This window comes from Taeniopygia guttata, chromosome 5 (assembly GCF_048771995.1).
Source record: "Taeniopygia guttata chromosome 5, bTaeGut7.mat, whole genome shotgun sequence".
Lineage (NCBI taxonomy): Eukaryota > Metazoa > Chordata > Aves > Passeriformes > Estrildidae > Taeniopygia > Taeniopygia guttata.
In genome coordinates, this window is record NC_133030.1 from 12,173,561 (window position 1) to 12,191,924 (window position 18,364).

The 18,364-nt window shown below is 61.7% G+C and overlaps 3 protein-coding genes across 4 annotated transcripts; 2 read left to right on the plus strand and 1 right to left on the minus strand.

Moving 5' to 3' along the window:
* Window position 1: 1 nt before the first annotated feature.
* On the plus strand, window positions 2–4,265 carry CNTF (ciliary neurotrophic factor). 2 transcript variants are annotated; one of them, XR_012056220.1, is made up of 3 exons: window positions 2–966; window positions 1,218–3,289; window positions 3,396–4,265. XR_012056220.1 is itself a non-coding variant. In XM_004174515.5 (2 exons), the coding sequence occupies exons 1-2, from the start codon at window positions 853–855 to the stop codon at window positions 1,689–1,691; spliced, it is 588 nt and encodes a 195-aa protein (XP_004174563.4). In that variant the 5' UTR covers window positions 2–852; the 3' UTR covers window positions 1,692–4,265. The 2 variants fall into 2 exon arrangements, 1 of the variants encoding a protein (XP_004174563.4); XM_004174515.5 differs by having other exon boundaries at window positions 1,218–4,265.
* Window positions 4,266–5,871: 1,606 nt separating this feature from the next.
* DTX4 (deltex E3 ubiquitin ligase 4) lies at window positions 5,872–14,569 on the plus strand. The gene is made up of 9 exons (XM_030273687.4): window positions 5,872–6,258; window positions 8,553–9,270; window positions 10,080–10,141; window positions 10,281–10,442; window positions 10,548–10,609; window positions 10,872–11,024; window positions 11,677–11,838; window positions 12,101–12,190; window positions 12,448–14,569. Exons 1-9 carry the CDS (start codon window positions 6,048–6,050, stop codon window positions 12,679–12,681), a joined length of 1,854 nt encoding a protein of 617 aa, XP_030129547.4. The 5' UTR covers window positions 5,872–6,047; the 3' UTR covers window positions 12,682–14,569.
* Window positions 13,331–17,172, minus strand: MPEG1 (macrophage expressed 1). The gene has a single exon (XM_030273686.4). The coding sequence runs from the start codon at window positions 16,875–16,877 to the stop codon at window positions 14,721–14,723; it is 2,157 nt and encodes a 718-aa protein (XP_030129546.4). The 5' UTR covers window positions 16,878–17,172; the 3' UTR covers window positions 13,331–14,720.
* Window positions 17,173–18,364: the final 1,192 nt, after the last annotated feature.

The following is an 18,364-nucleotide window of genomic DNA, read 5'->3' on the forward strand; positions in this document are numbered from 1 at the left end:
AGCTTCTGCAGTAGCCACTGGCAAGGAGGCTGCTGGGCATATGGGGACCCCCGCACAGCCCTGGGATCCCCAGCCAGGCACACTGTGGTATTCATGGGAAGCTGCTTTTCAACTCCTGGGGTTTTTCTCACTCTTGATCTGGGTAATGCATAACCAAAATAAACATACTGAGGAAAAACCAACCCAACCCGAAGGGCTGTTTTTGTCTTGGTGTGTGCAGCTCACCTATGGGGTGGCCGGTGTTGTCCTGGGCTGGTTGGGATATCGTGTTTTATCTGCAGCCCCTCTTTAAGGCAGGACCTCTCTGGGGAAGGGGGGTTAGATCCTTCTGCCGGGTTTGGGTTGCAATTTGGCTTGGGGCTGCTGCGGGATCTCCGGCCTGGGGGCTGCCCTCAAGCATTGCTCGCCCGCTTGCTCAGGCTCCAGCCGGCTGCCCAGGCTGAGGTGTTGAGCAATGTCCGGGCTTTGCTCACCTCTTCCCGGCAGTGGTTTCCCGCGTTCTGGAATGAGCTGAGGGCTTAGCGTGCTGCTAATCTCACTGTGTGGCTGGGAGGGAGGATTGGGTCAGCCGGAGTTGGGAGCCTGTTGCTGCTGCACCAGACAGTTCTGGGCAAGGCACTTGGAGTAGCGATGCGTGGGGGAATTAGGGAAATAATCTGTCGCTGTTGATCCCAGAGGCGGGAATTTGCAGCGTGGTGCCAGGCCCCAGGCACGGAAGAGGGGGAGAACCAGGCCAGCGGACGTGTGAGCGGAGCGCCCGGCTGGAATGCACCAGCTCAGCAAGGGATTGTCCTCGCCAGGGCGGGCGGGTGCTGCGCCCGGAGCCTGGTGGCCGTGACAGCTGCCCGCACCATGGCGGCCGCAGAGAGCCCCTCCGCTGCCCTCCGGCGCCGCGACCTCTGCAGCCGCGGCATCCGCCTGGCCGGCAAGATGCGCGCGGATGTCGTTGACCTCCTGGACGCTTATGTGAGTTTGCCCTGCTCCTTCTGGCTGCTGCAGGGCTGGGCGCCCTGCTGGGATCTGGGCGGCTGTGCTGGGGTGCGAGGAGTCTGACCCGTGGCAGGGATGGGGCACGGAGTCCAGCTGGATCCGGGCCTGCTCACACCTGGGCAAGACTTGGGCGGCTTGCACTGCCCCGACACCTGCAGGGCTCAGGGCTGGGGATCTCCCCACGTTTGTCCCGCCTCTGCTGATCCCCGGCGGGTCTCACCCTGCAGGTGGAGCAGCAGGGCTTGGACGCCTCGGCCAGTGTGGCGGCAATGGAGGGGGTGCCGCTGGCGGCGGTGGAGCGCTGGGACGAGCAGACGGGCACTCAGCGGCTGCTGGAGAACCTGGCAGCCTACCGGGCCTTCCGCACCCTGCTGGCCCAGATGCTGGAGGAGCAGCGGGAGCAGCTGGGCGAGGCCGACGCGGGCCTGGGCCGGGCGCTGGCGGCTGTCCTGCTGCAGGTCTCGGCCTTCGCCTACCACCTCGAGGAGCTGCTGCGGCTGGAGAGCCGCGGGATCCCCGGCGAGGAGGGGGACGGGCCGCCGCCCCCGCCACGCCTCAGCCTCTTCGAGCAGAAGCTGCGGGGCCTGGGCGTGCTGCGGGAGCTTGCCCAGTGGGCTGTGAGGTCCGTGCGGGACCTGCGGCAGCTCGGCAAGCCCAGCTCGGCCGCCGGCACAGCCCCCGGCCTGGCCGAGAGCCCCTGAAGGCGAGCACAGGGTGGGGGGTTTTGGGTGCCCCAGAGGCTCCTTGCCCACCCTCTCAGAGGGCAGCTGAGAGTGAAGGAGGGGACGTGGAGGAGAGAGACCATGCTTTTAATCACCATGCTTTTAAAGCTGCTCCCCGCTGGGGGAAGGCACAGGCTCAGTCTGCCCTGGAGGCAGCAGGGATCCTCAGGGGCCCTTGGGCTCTTCCTGCTGGGCAGTCGAATTACCCTCAGGAAGCAGCTCTGCTGCTCACCCCAGGGCCTAGAGGCTCGAGCAGCACCACTGCCCTTCTCTTTGGAATTTGGATGCTGCCTATGGTAGGCAAATGTTGCCTTGGGGCTCTTGTGGATGCAGGGCAGGAGCCAAGGGACAGAAAAGCATCGTCTGGTGAAAAGTCTTGGGACTTGCCCCACAGCTGCAAGGCACAAGGTTTGGCCTCCTGCACGTGGACTCTCCTTCTGCCCAGCTTGGTTGGCTGCTCATTGAATTTCTGCTCTAACTGCTTGGGGCTTTTTGGGGAGGGTGGGAAGCAATCAGGAAGGGGGAATTCTTAATTGCCTGGACGTAATAATGGAGAGGCTCTTTTAACTGAAAGGGGATCTTTTAGCTGTGATTCAGAAGCCCCCCTGCAAGGAGGTTAGTTGCCTGCAGGGCTTATTTTAGGACTGGGAATGGCATGGGAGAATCTAACAGCCCCAACCACATCATTCATCCTGTGGAGAGCTGGGGTGTTTCACAGCTTCCTGGGCCATGGTTCTCCTGCCGACTGGATGTGATGGCTGCTGGCTGCCGTGTGAATAAAAGGGCTGGGAGATCTACCAGGGTGATGTACTTCTTGGGGGAGCTGGGGCAGTCAACCTCACCAGAGAGGCTGAGCTGCCCAGTTCCCACTCCAGGGAAGGGTCGATCACAGTGCGGTGAGAGGTTTGGGGGGATGTGACCCACTGGGAGGTTATGGGGAAGATGAAGGAGCTGGGGATGAATAAGATGGTGGGAGGATGAACAAGAGATGGTGGGTCACTGGGGTTGTGCCCTGTCCTGGTGTGGCCCTGCCTTCTTCCCTGGCCTGTGAGAGGACAGGCAGGATGGGGGGAGACCGGGGCCACAGAGCAGGGAGGAGGCTGGGGACGTGCCCGGCCGGCTCTGCACAAAGCGGCTTTGTGGTGGCAGGTTGGCACAGCACCGGGCACAGCGCCTGCCCCAGCACCAGCAGCGTCTGCACAGGCAGGGGGGCTCTGGGAGACAAAGAGCAGCTCGAGGCTGAGCCCCCAGTGCCATCCTGCCCACCCCACCGACCCCACAGGGCTGGGGCAAGGGCAGTTTGATGGGGTCTGGATTTTTATTGGTGATGCCTGAGAGGAAGAACCTGCACCTTCTTCATTGCCACTTACTGCCTGCTCTCAGCTTTGCAGCTCAGACTGGATTATTTCAATCTTTATGCTTCCCTGCACTGGGGAATAACAATTTATAGCCATTATTTTTTTCAGGATTAGTCAAAGCAAGTCCCTTTTCTGACAAGTGTTTTTCTTGCCCGCTGCTGTGTGCTTGAAGCCACCTTGCTCTTCTCCCCTTGCACCCTCCAGCTCAGCAGTGGCCGGGTGCTTACATCCTCCTCACCTTCCCGGGGGTAGGCAGGGACATCTGGAATGTGTCCTTGAACCTCACCACCTGACCAGGTGGGAACAGACCTCTTTTCTCCGGCAGCACAGGCCGGGTACGAGATGACCTTGAGATCCTGGGGAGCTGGGCAAGGCTGCAACCCGACCCTACCACATCAGCTGCTGGCAGAGAGCTGAGCTCAGTGCTGCGCTTGCACTCCAGGGTGAAAACAGCAATGGAGACCAAAGGTGGACGATGGTGTTGCCCCAGGGATTTCCCTGGGCTTTTGCAACCTTCCTTACGCCTTCCCTGTTACCTTGCCAGCTGGGTGCACCTGCATTTGTGGAGCAGCCACCATGCTCAGGAATGGCCACCCTACCTAGAAACAATGGGGAAAAGCAATCCATTAATCCAAAGTCCATGCTTTGGCTGAACGAGAGGCTCCAGCTCCCAGCCTTTCCCTGCCAGCCAGCCCCCACCATGCCGTGCAGAGGCAGTGACGTCGGAGCTGGCTGGGATTTAATGCTATTTTTCAGCTGCAGCCCTGAGGGAATCACCAAGTGAAGTGATTTGGCGAGGACAAGGGCGCCCGACAGCTGAGCTCCCGTGGTGCCAGGAGGCCCTTGGATTTGCTTTGCCACGGATTGAAGTGAAGTTGATCCGGGTGGCTGAAGGCAAATGAAGCTCTTCATTTTGGAATCAGAAATTAGGAGTTTGAGGGGAGGACAGTTGTACCCATGTGGTTAATGCTGCTGAGGACCCCTGCAATGGCCTCCTGCAAACTGAGAACCCACCAAAACCATCCAGCTTTGTCCTTTGGGAAGAGAGAAGGGATTTGTAGTGCTGGTGGGAACAGGGAACTGTGGTGGTGGGGGGAGGGAGGGCTGCACTCCCAAATTGCAGGAGGCATGGAGCCACCAAGAGCAACCCATGGGTGTGTTTAATTTCAAAATAATAAATGTTTTTAGGGCTTAACATGTGGCTGGGTGTACTTTGTGGGGTTGGAAAGGTTTTGAGCTGGCTGAGGCTGCTCCCTGACCTCAGGCCTTGGTGCTGGATGAGAATGGATTTGCTCCTTGCCCAGAGGCCGGTGGGATTCCAGTGTGCTGGTCCCACTGTGCTGGTCCCACTGCTTCACTTACGGTCCTACACCAGTGTTGCAGTGCTGGCTTCTGACTTCTTGATCCTGAGCTGGAGCTGGGGTGGGTGGATATTCACCAACACTTTCGTTTTTTAATAGCAGGAAAGCCTTTTCCTCTTGTCTGAGTCAGTGGAAAGGATTTCCCTGGGTTTCCCCGTCTTAGCCTTGGCTGCACTTATCTGCCTCAAAGGAACAGGTGAAAACACAGAGGAGTGGCTCTTTGTGGCTGTGCTGCTTTCCTGGGAAGGGCCAGGAGCCCCCCCATTCTTGCAGGAAAATGTGCCTCAAGCGTAGCCCCGTGTGTATATCCACGTGTGAGCTGGAAAAAGGAGAACTTCTGTGGTTCACCTCATCCTCTCTCATCACAGCTCCCACCAGCTGGCATCACCGCAGTTAGTCTCCACCTGTTTCCCTTTTTTCTTCCCTTTGTTTTTTCCTCTCTTTTGGATCTTGTCCGATGGTTTCTCACCACAAGCGCCACTGGCAGGCACTCAGCAGGATGGGCAGTGCCTGGGAAACAGGTTTGTCCGGACTGCCTGGGGATGAGTTGCCTCCGAGCTGAGGTGGACCATGCACTGGGGGATTTCCTGTGCTGCCAGACCTGGGACACAGGCAATTTGTACATTTCTCCCGAACCAGGAAAGTCCAGGTGTTTCATATACAAGGAAATCAGTGTTAGGTGTGTCTGAGCATAGGAACACAAAAGGAGGTGAGACCAGTCTGTCACCAATATCCCGCCATTCAGGGCTGCCATGGGAAGCTGCTTATGGGGTTCTGTAGAACGAGAAGCTCAGGAATGTTTTTCTGTCCTGCAGGGAAGGGCTAGCGCCGGCTGCTCCAGTCTGAGGGTTGCACAGGGGTGCGCACATCACAGCTGGGGCAGGCAGGCAGGCAGCTGGGAGAGCTGGGGTGCAGGAGCCGGGGTTACAGCCCACGTGTCCCCCAGACATGAGGCAATTTGGGGCTTTGAAACGATTTTTGTGTGTCATGGGCCACAGGCAAGGGCAGCTCAGGGGGCTACTTCCTAAAGAAGCTCTCGGACCACATTTCTCTGTCACAGCACATGGAGCAGTTTCCCTGAGGCTCACCAGCACCCTGAGTGCCATCGCTGGCAGGCAGGGACTGGGGGGTACCCACAAGGACGGGTGCACATCAGGGGCTCCCCGGGCTGCTCCCTGGGTTAGGGGTACAGGGTGGGGAGGGTCTTCGGGCTGCAGGGTAGGGCTACAGGGACACGGGGAGCAGGGTGGGGGTTTGGGGACAGCGGGGACCCGGGATGCAGGACAGGGATACGGGGACAGCGGGAGGTGCCGGGTGCAGGACGGGGGTACCGGACAGAGGCGGGACGGGTCGCTCGGTGCCGGCGGGGCGGGGCGGGGCGCGGTGACGTGCGCGGTGCCGCCCCCGGCCCGGGGCGCTCGGTGCGGGCGGGGCCGGGCGGAGCGGGCCGGGAGCGGCGCCGCGGGTGCGCGCAGGGCGAGGGGCGGCCCGGCCGTGCGCGGCTCCGGCCCCGGGCGGGGGCGGGCAGAGCCCTGCGCCGCGCCGAGCATGCGAGAGCCGCCGGGGCGGGCGGCAGCGGCGCAGCCAGCCGGGGCCGCGGCCGGGGCGGCGGAGCCATGCTGCTGGCCTCGGCCGTGGTGGTGTGGGAATGGCTGAACGAGCACGGGCGCTGGCGGCCCTACAGCCCGGCCGTCAGCCACCACATCGAGGCGGTGGCCCGCGCCGGGCCGCGGGCGGGCGGCAGCGTGGTGCTGGGCCAGGCCGACAGCCGCCTGGCGCCCTACATCATCGACCTGCAGTCCATGCACCAGTTCCGCCAGGACACCGGTGAGTCGGCCCCGCGGCCCGGCCGCGCTCGGCGCTCCCGCCCGCGGCGGCACCGCGGCAGGGGCGTCCCGGTGTCCCCGCGCCGGGCTGCACCGAGCGGCGCTGCCGGGCCCCGCCGTGCCCGGCCCCGCACCGCCCTGAGCGATTCCAGCTCGCCCGTGTGCTCCCACCTGATCCCCAGGTCCTCGCCCGGCCCTCGCTGCCCAGTCCTGCCCGCGCATCCCTGCTCCCCCCGGGGTCGTGCTGCCCGCCCCGGGCCCTGTTGCACCCGCCCCATCCTTCTCCCTTCAGGAGAGCCCGTCTGCTGCACACCCTGCCCGGGCCGTGCCCGGCTCCCTCTGTGCTGGATCCGAGCCGCCATCGACCTAGAGCTGAATGGCACTTGGGTGACGGATCCTGCCCTGGGGGATGGCGGCCCCAGGGCAGGGACACGAGCAGGTGGAGGGATGCTCAGGGAGGGCACGGGCAGCTGGGTGGGTCCCCAGCGTGATGGGGCTGTCTGTCCCCCACCTCCTGCGGTTGTCTGGGATGTGGGGCACAAGCACCCATGGCTGGGCATTAGCATGGGGGGTTGTGACCCCCAACACCCCCGTGATGGCCAGTGTGCTTTGTCCCTGGGGTGCAGCAGAGTGCCAGACACCCTCCTTTGTCCCTCTTTCCCCAGCAGTCCTGGGGGCTGGCGGCGACCCTCCCCTGCCCGTGGGTGTGAGGACAAGGGACCTCTGCGAGCAGGGTGGCTGGGGGCCAGCTTCTGAGGGCTATTGTTGCCCAGGGTGGAGGACTGAAAGGGAGATTGTTCTGTCTCTCCCTGGGTTGCTGGGGATGTTGGTATTTTGGGTCATTAAACAGCTCTGATTTGGGGGGGTCGCGACCCTGGCAGGCCCTGAATAGCTATTGTTCCCTTTCTTCCCCTGTTGAATGGGAGGCCGGCTGGCGGCGAGGGGCTGGGGGAGCGCACAGCATTCCCACACTGCTGCCTGGGGACCGCCAGATGCCGCCTGCTGCCGCCAGATCTGGATAAATCACTGCCCCACTCCCCTCGGCTTTTCTGCCCCGGGTGCCCCTTGGCAGGACAGGGCGGGTGGCTCGGCTCGGCTCGGCTCGGCACGGCACCCCATGCCCCTTCAGCAGCGTGCTGATAAAACACCTTTTCCTTCTTATCCCACTCGTGTCCCTGAGGGACCTGCGGTGGCGGCTGTTCTCCGCGGAGAGGTGGGGGTGAGAAGGGACTGAAATTCTTGGAGGCTTTGCAGGACACGTGGTGAAAAGCCGAAGCAGCAGACTTGTTATTGCTTCTCTTTGAGTGCTTTCTTGTTCCTCTCGCTGGGCTGAGCCATGGGGATCTGCAGAAGGATCTGGAGGCAGTGGTGCTTGTCCCACCTGTTACCAAACACCTCTGGGCATTAGTGGCACACTCAGGATGGGACCCCAGTACCATGCACACCCAGTCCTGCCCTGCTGTGAGACATCCCAAAGAGGAAGCCTTTCTCCTCATTGTAGGAGTTCCCAAAATTTGTGTCCATGCTTTGAATGCATCCTGGTTGATTTGGAGTGGTGGGAAAGGAAACGCCTAGCCAAAATAAGGATGCAAGGCACAAAGCCTTGGTGCTTTGTGCTCTCATCCCACTCCTAATGTTTGCTGATGGGGCAGCGGGAGCTGGGCACAGGGCCCTGCTCAAACTCCTTAGCTTGGCCTCACAGGGATTTTCCTGTGAGGAAAATCAGTTGCCACAGTTGGGGTTTTCATCGTGGGCCGGTTTGGCAGCTGCAGATGGTGGGGCTGGCACGAGCCCCACTCCCCTACATGTGTGAGGCCCTGTGTGTGTCACTCCTTGGGGCTCGGAGCTGCCCCTCGAATCTTTTATTCACATGTTCCAGCCTAGAGCGGGGAGGGAGACAGGCACTGCAGGACTCGGGTGCCCTTATGCCTGGTTTCATCAGGCTCCCACGGGAGGTCCCTGGGAGCAGGCTGGAGCAGCCAGGCTTGTGGTTCTGTGTTTCCCCATCAGGGCTGAGTGGCCCCATGCTTGGCCTGTGGGCCAGTGGGAGTGAAATCTGCCCTTCCCTTCAGCTCAGTTGCACTGGGGGTGCACCCCCAGGCTGTGGGGCTCCCTGCCCTCTGGGGAAACAGAGGCACACCGGTCCCCTGGCAGGGCGGGGACAGCAGCAGAGCCGGAAAGCCGTGCTGTCCCCGCGTGGAATGGCTCCTGTGGGACAGGTCGGGGTGGTTTCGCTGCCTGCCCACGGGTGGGTGCCGGCGCCAGGGTCTGACAGCATCTGTCGCCCTCCCTCAGGCACCATCCGGCCTGTCCGGCGCAGCTACTACGACCCGTCCTCGGCGCCGGGCAAGGGAGTCGTCTGGGAGTGGGAGAATGACAGCGGGACGTGGACGCCCTACGACATGGACGTGGGCATCACCATCCAGCGCGCCTACGAGAAGCAGCACCCCTGGGTGGACCTGAGCGCCATCGGCTTCTGCTACGTCATCGACTTCGCCACCATGGGCCAGATCAACCGTCAGACCCAGCGCAAGCGCCGCGTCCGCCGCCGCCTCGACATGGTCTACCCGCTGGTGTCGGGCACCCTGCCCAAGTCGCAGTCGTGGCCGGCCAGCCCCGGGGCGGCGGCGGCCCCGCCGGTGCCCGCCTGCACGTGTCCCCAGTGCCTCCTGGTCATGAGCGTCAAAGCCGCCGCCGGTGGCCCCGGCACCTCCACCCTGCAGCCCCGCAAAGCCGCCCCCGCGCCCCCGGCCGCCCCCAAGCCCGCGCTGCCCGCGGCAGGGCCGAAGGCACCGGACGGCGTGGCCGTGGCGCGCGGCTCGCTGAAGCCGCTGGCAGCGCAGGGGGGCCGGCGGCAGGCGGCCAGCACGCCCGCCCTGAGCTCGGCCGGTGCCTCTGGCAGCCCCCCCAGCGTGGGCAGCGGCAAAGGCGCCCGGCCCAGCCTCGGCACCCTGAACCGCAGCCACCTGCAGCGCCTGGCCATCGCCCAGTCCCGCGTGCTCATCGCCTCCGGGTGAGTCCCACAGGGCGCCTGGCTGGAGAAAGGGACAGCACAGACTTTTTCCCCTCCCCGGGGCACTGCAGGGGTCTGTCACCCCTGAGCGTGGTGGGAGACACCTCGGTGGTCCCCAGCCTCCCGTGGAGGGAGGTGGGTTCTGCTGGGCCCCTCGCCTTCCTCACAGGTGCCTGGGGACCGGAGCAGGGATGGGGTGGCTCTTGCATCTCAATGAAGAGGCTGAGGCTGCTCTTTCTCTTGGAGTCAGGGGTTGGGTGGGGGACTGCAAAAGGCCCAAAGAAAAGCCATTCAGGCCCCATGAGAAGGGGTCCCTCCAGACCCCCACCCTCCAAAGACATTTTTTTGTGATGGGGTGGACATTTTATGGGCCTGTTTCTCCCCTTTGTCTGGCTCTGCCGTCAGCCTTCTGTCACGGCCTGGCCCCTTTCCTCTCCCTCTCCATCCTCCCCCTTCCCTCTGCTCCTGACCTGCCGGGAAACTTTCCCATGGAAGAGAGCCCCAAGGGGAGGGGGGAAAGAGCTGTGGCAGTGACGTGGCCGTAGGAGAAAAGAGGAGAAGAAACAACAGACTGGCCCGGGGAGCTGTGACAAAAAGGGGCCATGAATGGAGATGCAGTCAGGGATTCTAAAGCGCCAGAGAAAAGGCGGTGGTGGGGCAGGGAGGGGCACGTTGCCCCATCGGGGGATTCTCTTTTTCCAGCCAGGGCCTGTGCAGTTGCTCAGGCAACTGTTGTGTAGCCCCTGGGCCCTGTGGGGACATGGGTGCCTCCTGCCTGTTCTGATGTGGTCTCTACTGGCTCCCTTCAGGGTCCCCACTGTCCCTGTGAAGAACCTCACTGGCTCCAGCCCCGTCAACCCAGCACTGGCAGGTGAGGATAGGGCTGCAGCGGGTGCTGGTTGCCCCAGGGTGTGGGGACAAACAGCCCCAGTGGGGCAGGTTTTGGGGAGCATCTGGGTCTCAGGGTGTTGCTGGTTTTCCTCAGTGCCATTTGTTACCTCCTTGTGCAGGGATCACGGGGATCCTCATGAGCGCGGCCGGGCTGCCCGTGTGCCTGACCCGGCCCCCCAAGCTGGTGCTGCACCCCCCACCCGTCAGCAAAAGCGAGATCCAGTCCATCCCTGGCATCTCCCACTCCTGCCGCAAGACCACCAAGAAACAGGCCAAGAAGGGTAAGAGAGACTGTTCCTCCTGCCCCTCCTGGTTCCCCTGTGTGCCCCATCCCTTCTGCTGCCCCTGGCAGTGGGTTTCTCCCATCCTTTCTTGCTCTCCTGCAGGTAAGACCCCCGAGGAGGTGCTGAAGAAATACCTGCAGAAGGTGCGGCATCCGCCAGATGAGGTAGGAGCAGCAGGGCTGTGCCAGGGTGTTCCAGGGGGCTTTGCCCTGGGATGAGGGGCTGGGGGACACACGTGATGCCACGTGCAGGGATATCCCACTGCCCTGTATGGCTCTGCCCTGTCCCCAAAGAGGGGCTGTGTGCTGCGTGCACGGTCCCTGCAGGGTGACAGCCCGGCCCAGGGCTGGGTGCCGGCTCCTGGGTGAGAGCAGGGCAGCCCATCAGCACCCATCCCTCTGATCCCTGCCCTCCCCTCTGGCACAGGACTGCACCATCTGCATGGAGCGGCTCTCTGCCCCCTCTGGCTACAAGGGGCCCCAGCCGGCCGTCAAGCCTGACCTCGTGGGGAAGCTGGTCAAGTGCAGCCACGCGTTCCACCTCCACTGCCTGGTGGCCATGTACAACAACGGCAACAAGGTGAGAGCCTGCAGCCCCGGGGACCCCCAGCTCAGCCACCCCTGCTGAGCTCCACGAGCTCTCCAGGGGACAGACCTCCAGCCTGGCTGCCCCGGAGGACTCCAGACCTCCCACCCTGACTCAGAGTTTTAATTTTTATCAGCAGCAAGCACTTGGGGACTGCTAAATCAGAACTCAGGGTTGTGTGGGTGTGTTTCCCCCCACTATGCTCGGATTTTTGTGCTTGTTTTCCCTGCCAGGGTGGACTTTGATCCCTGCGTGTTTGAGCAGAGTTACCTGGAATTTGGTGCCAGGCAGTGCTTCTCCAGCCATGCGAGGGTTTTTGCAAATATCCCTCGTGCTTGACATTCCCTGGAAAATGCATTGTTTGGAGATTTTCAATATTTATTATATTTCCCTCTTTGAAAAAGCAAAGCAAAACAAACCACCAATTCAGAGCTAGGCAAAGCAATGAGGACTGGAAAAGTGATGGAGAAGAGAAATGCAGACCTGAGGTTTTCGGTTGAAGTTGGGTAGAGAATTCTCCCTGCCCTATCCCAAGTTCCTGAGAGTTTTTAAAATTAGGTTTTTCCTGATTAAAATGACTCAGTGCCTGGCATGGCTCGGTGCTGCAGAGACTGGTTTCACTGTGTCCCCCCTTCTCCACTCTCAGGATGGGAGTCTGCAGTGTCCCACCTGCAAAACCATCTATGGGGTGAAGACAGGGACGCAGCCCCCCGGGAAGATGGAATATCACATCATCCCCCATGCGCTGCCCGGCCACGCCGACTGCAAAACCATCCGCATCATCTACAACATCCCCCCAGGGGTGCAGGTGGGTCTGGGGGGGCCACCCCCTTGTCACAGCTGTATCAGCCCCAGGTCCCACTGCAGCTTGTGCCTTGACTCTGGAGCTGCTTGTCCATAAGGATGTTGTGGGAAGTCTGGGGTGTATCTGCGTGAAAGTGCTGTCCCTGTCTGCTTGGTGGCAGGGGGATGGTGGCCATTAGTGGCCCCCAAGGCTTGGGGAGTTGCCCCCGTGCCCAGAGATTGCTTTTGAGCTCCAGAAGGGTTTTCTTTTCCCCTCCACGTTGCAGGGACCAGAGCATCCAAACCCTGGGAAGAGCTTCACGGCCCGTGGCTTCCCCCGGCACTGCTACCTGCCAGACAGTGAGAAGGGCAGGAAGGTGAGCTGGCTGAGGCGTGCCAGGGTGGGAAAATCAAACATGGCTCAAGCAGGGGAATGTGGGTGGAGGCTTTCTCCACAGCCCATCCAGCAGGCTCTGCAGGTGTCCTGTGACCTTCCCATACAGGCTCAGCAGCCCGGTCAGTCTGTTCTGGCTGGGCCAGGAGGCTGTGCTGGGCTGCTCCAGGAGGCCTTGCCTGCGGGCTGCCCACATTGCCGTGCTTGCTTTGCTGCCTGCCCCATTCCTGGCCTCCACAGGTACTGAAGTTGCTGCTGGTGGCCTGGGACCGGCGCCTGATCTTCGCCATCGGGACCTCCAGCACCACGGGCGAGTCGGACACGGTGATCTGGAACGAGATCCACCACAAGACAGAGTTCGGCTCCAACCTCACTGGCCACGGCTACCCTGACATCAACTACCTGGACAATGTCCTGGCTGAGCTGGCAGCCCAGGGCATCACGGAGGAGAGCCTGGCGCAGGAGAAGGACTGAGACCATGGCGAGGAGGCAAGGAAAGGGTTGCCTGTGCCGGCACCCACCAGGATAAAGCTGCTGGAGATACCTGCCTGGGGGCTTTTCAGGGCACACCTGGAGCCCCCTGCTCCCAGTGGCAGCCACGCAGTGCCCCAGGCTGGCTGGGAATGCGGGAGAAGGTCCTTTTGGCCATCCCCTTCACTCCTGCAGGGCAGGAACATCCTCACACACAGCTGTGGGGCTTCAGGCTGGCTCGGCCACCCCTCTGGATGGTGTCCTGTCCTCGCTGCCACTGTGCTGAGGACTTGGGGGGTGCCAGACTCCCCTCTCTCCTCATCTGTGCCAGTCCCAGCCTGACCCAACACCCCTGCCACCCACCTGGGGCTGGGATCTGGCTTGGGGTGGGAGCTGGGGCCACGGGAGTCCCCCTTGCTCTGCCTCGTCCCTCTGATGTTTGTTTGTTTGTTCATTCTGTCCGGTACCTCCCCACTGGTCTCCTGTGTCTGTGGAGGTTGGGGGGCCCTGGGCTGCCTCAGCTCCCCCCAGCCCTGCCCCCTGCTCCTCTTGGCTGTGTCTGAGCTGTGCCCTGCAGGGTCCCTGAGTCTGGGCTGCCCCTGCCTCTGCATGCCAGGGAGGGGCTGGTGGGTGGTAGGAGGTGTGTGGGGGGACAATGACACCCCACCTCCCCACAGTGGGTTCCTTGAACTGTTCGTATGGGGGCGTCCCCACGTTGGAATTTCTATATACCTCGTGTTTTGGGGTTTTGTCGTATATATGTACATATAGGGGGGGCATCTGGGGAGGCAGCCTGGGAGAACATGGTGCTGCAGCCGAGCTGGGGCTGGGCACAGTGGTGCTTGGGGTTGGGACAGGGGCTGTGGGGCCCCCTACCCCGACAGGGCTCTGCCCCATGGGAGGGCTGTCACTTGTGGGTCCCCATGGGGCCAGATGCAGGTGAGGTAAGAAGTGTTCCCCTTCCTGCCCCAGAGAGGCCTTGGGTAGGTCCGGAGGGGAAGGTGGTTGGTGAGGGGTTGGCATGGGCTGGGCCAGGAGGGTGGTGTGGATAGGAGAGTGTGGGTGATGGGGGTGGGGGAAGTGTGTTCCAAGGCTCTGGGGGTCCATGTCAGCCCCCTGGGTGACTGGGCCTTGGAGAGCCCTGGGCTGGTGGAAGGTGTCCCTGCCCAGGGCAGGGGTTAGGAATGAGAGAGTCTGTGGGGTCCCTTCCGTCCCAAACCAGGGGTTTGTGGGGCCTCTTGGAGACACCTGTGCCAGGTGCTGGGGGCTCCCTGGCCCTCTGTGCTGGTGGGAGGGGGGTCCATCCTGCTGTGCATCGTTCTCTTGTCGTTGCTGTTTTTCCTCTCCGTGGCCTGGAGGGTCCGTCACCCCCACGGCCACCCCGTGGAGGGGCTGGGGGTCAATAAAGCGGATAGCAGGGGACTCTGGCGGTCCCTGCACGGCCTGGGCTCTCCGTTGTCTTCTGTCAGTCATCTGTGTGGCCAGGCGAGCCAGGGGCGCTGTGGGCAGGGCCAGGCACCCCGAGTCCCCCTGATGTCCCTTCGCACCGATCTGTGCCCAGCCGCCCTCAGCGTGGGTTGCTATCTTCTACCTCAAGGGAGAAACCCTCTTTCCCCAGGCACACGCCCCTGTTTGGGTGGCTCTCAGCGGTGTGATTTCTCCTCCACTGCCCGCCCTGGGTTTTCCCCAGTGCAGACAAAGCCTGTCTGGAGCTATGCAAAACCTTCTGGGTGAGAGGGGGGAGGGTCCCCCACCTCCGCGGTGCCAGCCCGATGGCTCTTACTGTGAGTAAGTCTTTCCACAACGTGACTTTTTTTTCATTTTTTTAATGCTCTGTTGACTACACGATGAGTTGCTGGCTGAAATAAAAACTGCTCCGTGCCTCTCTGCATGCGTGTGTATATCTATCCCGATAGATATACATGGAGACGGGGGTTGCAGCTTGCAGCATGCAGGATTTGGGATATAGCCCTCCCCGGGGCCCCTCCGCTCCCTCCTTTTCCCAGGGGTTTGGGGATTTGGGGCACAAGGGGAGGGGGCACTCAGGGCACCGTCCCCTCCAGCTCCTGCTGGTACCCCTCGCCCACGCTCAGCACTGTGCTGTGCTCAGGGCTGGCGGGGGCCGGGCTGTCCCCTGTGCCCAGCTCGCGGTACCCCTTGGCCCTGTAGCGCCGGTGGCCGTACCAGGCTGTCCCCAGGCCAGTGGCCAGCCCAGCCAGCACGGCCACGGTGACTCCAGCCACCTCTCCCCCTGACAGCCCCCTGCCCCTGACCATTTCGGCCACGTGCTGGACCTCCTCTGGCCGTGCCAGCCGCCACACGTGGCTCTGGCCGTCCCTCACCCAGGTGCTGTCCCCGTCCCGCACCAGCAGCGTGTCCACGGCCGGCAGGTTGGCGGGGCGCCGGGTGAAGGGGGGCAGGCGGGCGGGCGGCAGCGAGCCCCCGGTGAGGAGCCCGGCCTTGACGCAGAACTGCACCTGGCAGCTGTCGCTGATGAGTGCCAGGTGCTGGCTGAAGCCCGGGGGACAGCCCTTGGCGTGGGGGTCCTCAGCTGTGCCCCGGTGCTGCCCGGCCAGGGGGTTCCCTGCCTGGCAGCTGAAGAAGCCCCCGAAGGGCACGGCGTACTCGGCCCCCTCCTCGTAATCCTGGCTCACGCACACTCTGAGCTCGCCGAAGAGCTTCAGAGGGAAGTACCCCGAGGGGCAGGACTGGGCTCCGGTGATGGGGTTGGTGCCGTGGGTGCTGAACAGCCCCCCAAAGAGGTATCCCGAGTTTGGAGCCACCGGCCCGCTCGCAGCGCACCAGTAGGCGCTGAACTGCGCCCGGGAGAGCCAAAAAACGTCCTGGCACTTGCGGTGGCAGAAGATGCCCAGGGTGCACTCGTTGTGGCACTCCAGGTGGCTGTGCCCCTCCTCCCGCTCCTGCACACCCAGCAGCACCGGGCTGTAGGTGGCGGGGCAGGAGAAGGCCCCGGTGAGGGGGTTCCTCTGCTCCAGCCGTGCGCACAGTGCGCCGGCGTCGGGACCGCCCAGGCCCACGCACTCCTGGAAGACTCCCCCGAAGGTGAAGTTGGCCACGGTGCCCTGGCAGGAGCCGTCGTCAGTGTTGGCATGGAAGTTGAAGTTGGGCGAGGCGGCGTCGGTGCAGCCCGGGATGGTGTTGAAGGTGTAGTAGCGGCGGATGGCGAGCTCCACGCACCGGGCCACCCTCCGCACCGTGGGCACCGGCAGCTCCGGCACCGTGCTGGGCTTGATGAAGAAATACAGGGGCAGCCCCGAGCGGTCCAGGGCCACCAGCTTGTTTTGAATCTTCTCCTGCCACGTCTTCAGGGTGATGCCCGGGTAAAAGGGGGTCCCACCGATGCTCTCCACCCTGGAGCTGGTGCGGTTGTCCAGGTACTGCTTGGTGAAGCCCGAGCCGACGTCCAGGGATTCCTTGGTTCCCACATTGACAATGCTGTGGAAGGCCACGCCGGCCGAGGCGGTGACACTGTTCAGTGCGGCCCAGCTGTCCTTCAGGAAAGTGGCCTTGATCTGGTCCTCCTGCACCAAGGTGGCTCCTGCATCCACGGAGGTGATGGTGTGGGTGCCGTAGTTGAGCACCAGCACCTCGGCCAGAAAATCGGCCATCTGGGTCTGGTTGTTCTCCAGGTGGCTGGCGATGGTCAGCAGCTGCTGCTTGAAGGCCTTGTCCAGGGCCGCCTCGGGGTCGATCTTGGCAGTGTAAACCAGGTTCCTGACTTGCACCCGGGTAGTGACAGCCTTGTCTCTCACCTGCTGGGTCTTGGTGCGGTGGAAGTCGCTGGAGAATTTGCCGTTGATGGCGGAGAAGAGGGACAGCTCCAGGTTGATGGAGGCAGAGGTGATGCTCTGGTAATCCTTCCAGGACTCGATGATCTCGGAGTTGATGTCCAGGTTGCTCTGCTTGCGGGGGATAGTGAAGATCTCGTCTGGGATGAGGTAAGATCCATCTTCTGTGGTCTTGCACTGTGAGTAGCCCAGGTTGAAGACTCTGCCCATATCCAGATTCCTGAGGTTATCCCAGCCCCCTCCTGGCAGAACTTCCAGACGTGAGAGCTTCAAGGTCTTGCTGCACACCCCAAACCCTGAAGAGGACAAAAGTTCCTGGGACTGCTCAGCCCCTGTCACCCATGCCAGCAGTGCCCAGGTGAGCAAGGCCCCCCAGAGCCCCCAGCCCATGGCTGAGCTGGTGCTGGGCCCTCAGCAGTTGGAGCGGAGGGACCGGAGCGGGGAAAATGAACTGGCAGAGGGAATCAACAAAAGGGAAAGGAGAAGTGAGAACTGAGGCATGTGAGAAATGACAGAGTGGAAACTGAGACCAGGGGGTGGGGAGCAGGAAGGTGTCTGTCCCTCCCTCTGCCCCACCCAGGGGCTCTCTGCAGCCTCCTCTGCCCCACTCCTGTCCTTCCCCCAGGGTCTGCAGTGTCACCAGCCAGGACAGCACCTCCTGCTTGGGAATGCTGGGCCCCAGGTGCTGAGGGTACTGATCCAGCTCTGCCCAGCTGGTGCCTGGCTGGGCTTCGGGCTCAGCAGCACAGGGCAGGTGCTGCAAGTTTTGAGGAATAAACAGTTAAGGAAGTTTCTGCTGTGAAAATGGTGAGTCTTTCCATATAGACAGATTCACTTCCCCTGGTTTTGCTCCCGAGTTCCTCTTTGCAGGACACTTCTGCCTGGGAGGAGGATGAAGTGACAGCTGTGAAGGAGCATAGGGACCATAGGTGCCTGTGTTTTTTGGGCAGGATAATGCCAGGAGTAGGGGGTGAAAGGATAACAGGAACACCACTGGGGATGTTCTTGCTGGCTCCAGCCCCTGGAGTAGCTAGAAAACCCTTGTGCAGGGATTCTCATCTGCACTAGGATGTGCAAGCTATGTCGTCACTTCACCTAATATTGGGGAAGATGAAACAAGAAAGCCTTATAAATATGATTGCCTGGCAAAAGATTTAGAAAATACAGAGATTGAGATGGTAACAAGTTTTGAGATACCAAACCTTAGTTACTGAACAACTAGAAAACAATAGTACAGCCGGGATGAAAGCAATCCCCGCTTTTGATTGAACAATGCCCTTACCTACAGATAGGTCCAAAGGTCAAATAGACTGTTCTATCTCACCCCCAATGTATGGTTCATCCCACACCTGTAACCCTCCCCTGAAACATCAAGTGTCTGTGACCCCCTTGGCCTAAGTCTTGCTCAACCCTACCTTGAAGCCCCTGATAAGGAGTCCCTGAGGAGCCAGATGCTCTCTTGCAACTCCCCCTCTCCTGGAACACCCTCTCCTTCTTGGGATCCTCTCTTATCTCCCCCTACCCCTTGCCTCTCCCTTCCCCCATGCCCTCGGGCCTGCCACATGTCACGTCTGGTGACTCCAAGCAGGGCCTTTCACCCTCTCTAATAAACCAGATATTCTAAGAGCAGCCTTCAGAGATCTCTCGTCTCCATCCAGCCAAACCGTCCTGGAGTCCAGAGTCCTCCTCGCAACCTAAAACCTACCCCTGTGCCATGGAGGCAGTGGAACGTCAGTTTTTTCCCCTAACACTTTGAGGTGGTGCTCTTAATTAACCTATTCCTGCCTTGCTTCTGATGGTGAGATTCCCATCAGTCCCATGGCATCTCTCCTGAGCACTGCAGCTGGCCAGAGGTCCCTCCTGACAGTGTGACAGTG

Coding starts and splice junctions, on each gene's coding strand:
- CNTF (XM_004174515.5), top strand. CDS start 853: ATGGCGGCCGCAGAGAGCCCCTCCGCTGCCCTCCGGCGCCGCGACCTC. Junction 967..1,217: donor TTGACCTCCTGGACGCTTAT/GTGAGTTTGCCC, acceptor CTCACCCTGCAG/GTGGAGCAGCAGGGCTTGGA.
- DTX4 (XM_030273687.4), top strand. CDS start 6,048: ATGCTGCTGGCCTCGGCCGTGGTGGTGTGGGAATGGCTGAACGAGCAC. Junction 9,271..10,079: donor CGCGTGCTCATCGCCTCCGG/GTGAGTCCCACA, acceptor GGCTCCCTTCAG/GGTCCCCACTGTCCCTGTGA. Junction 11,025..11,676: donor TGTACAACAACGGCAACAAG/GTGAGAGCCTGC, acceptor CTCCACTCTCAG/GATGGGAGTCTGCAGTGTCC.
- MPEG1 (XM_030273686.4), bottom strand. CDS start 16,877: ATGGGCTGGGGGCTCTGGGGGGCCTTGCTCACCTGGGCACTGCTGGCA.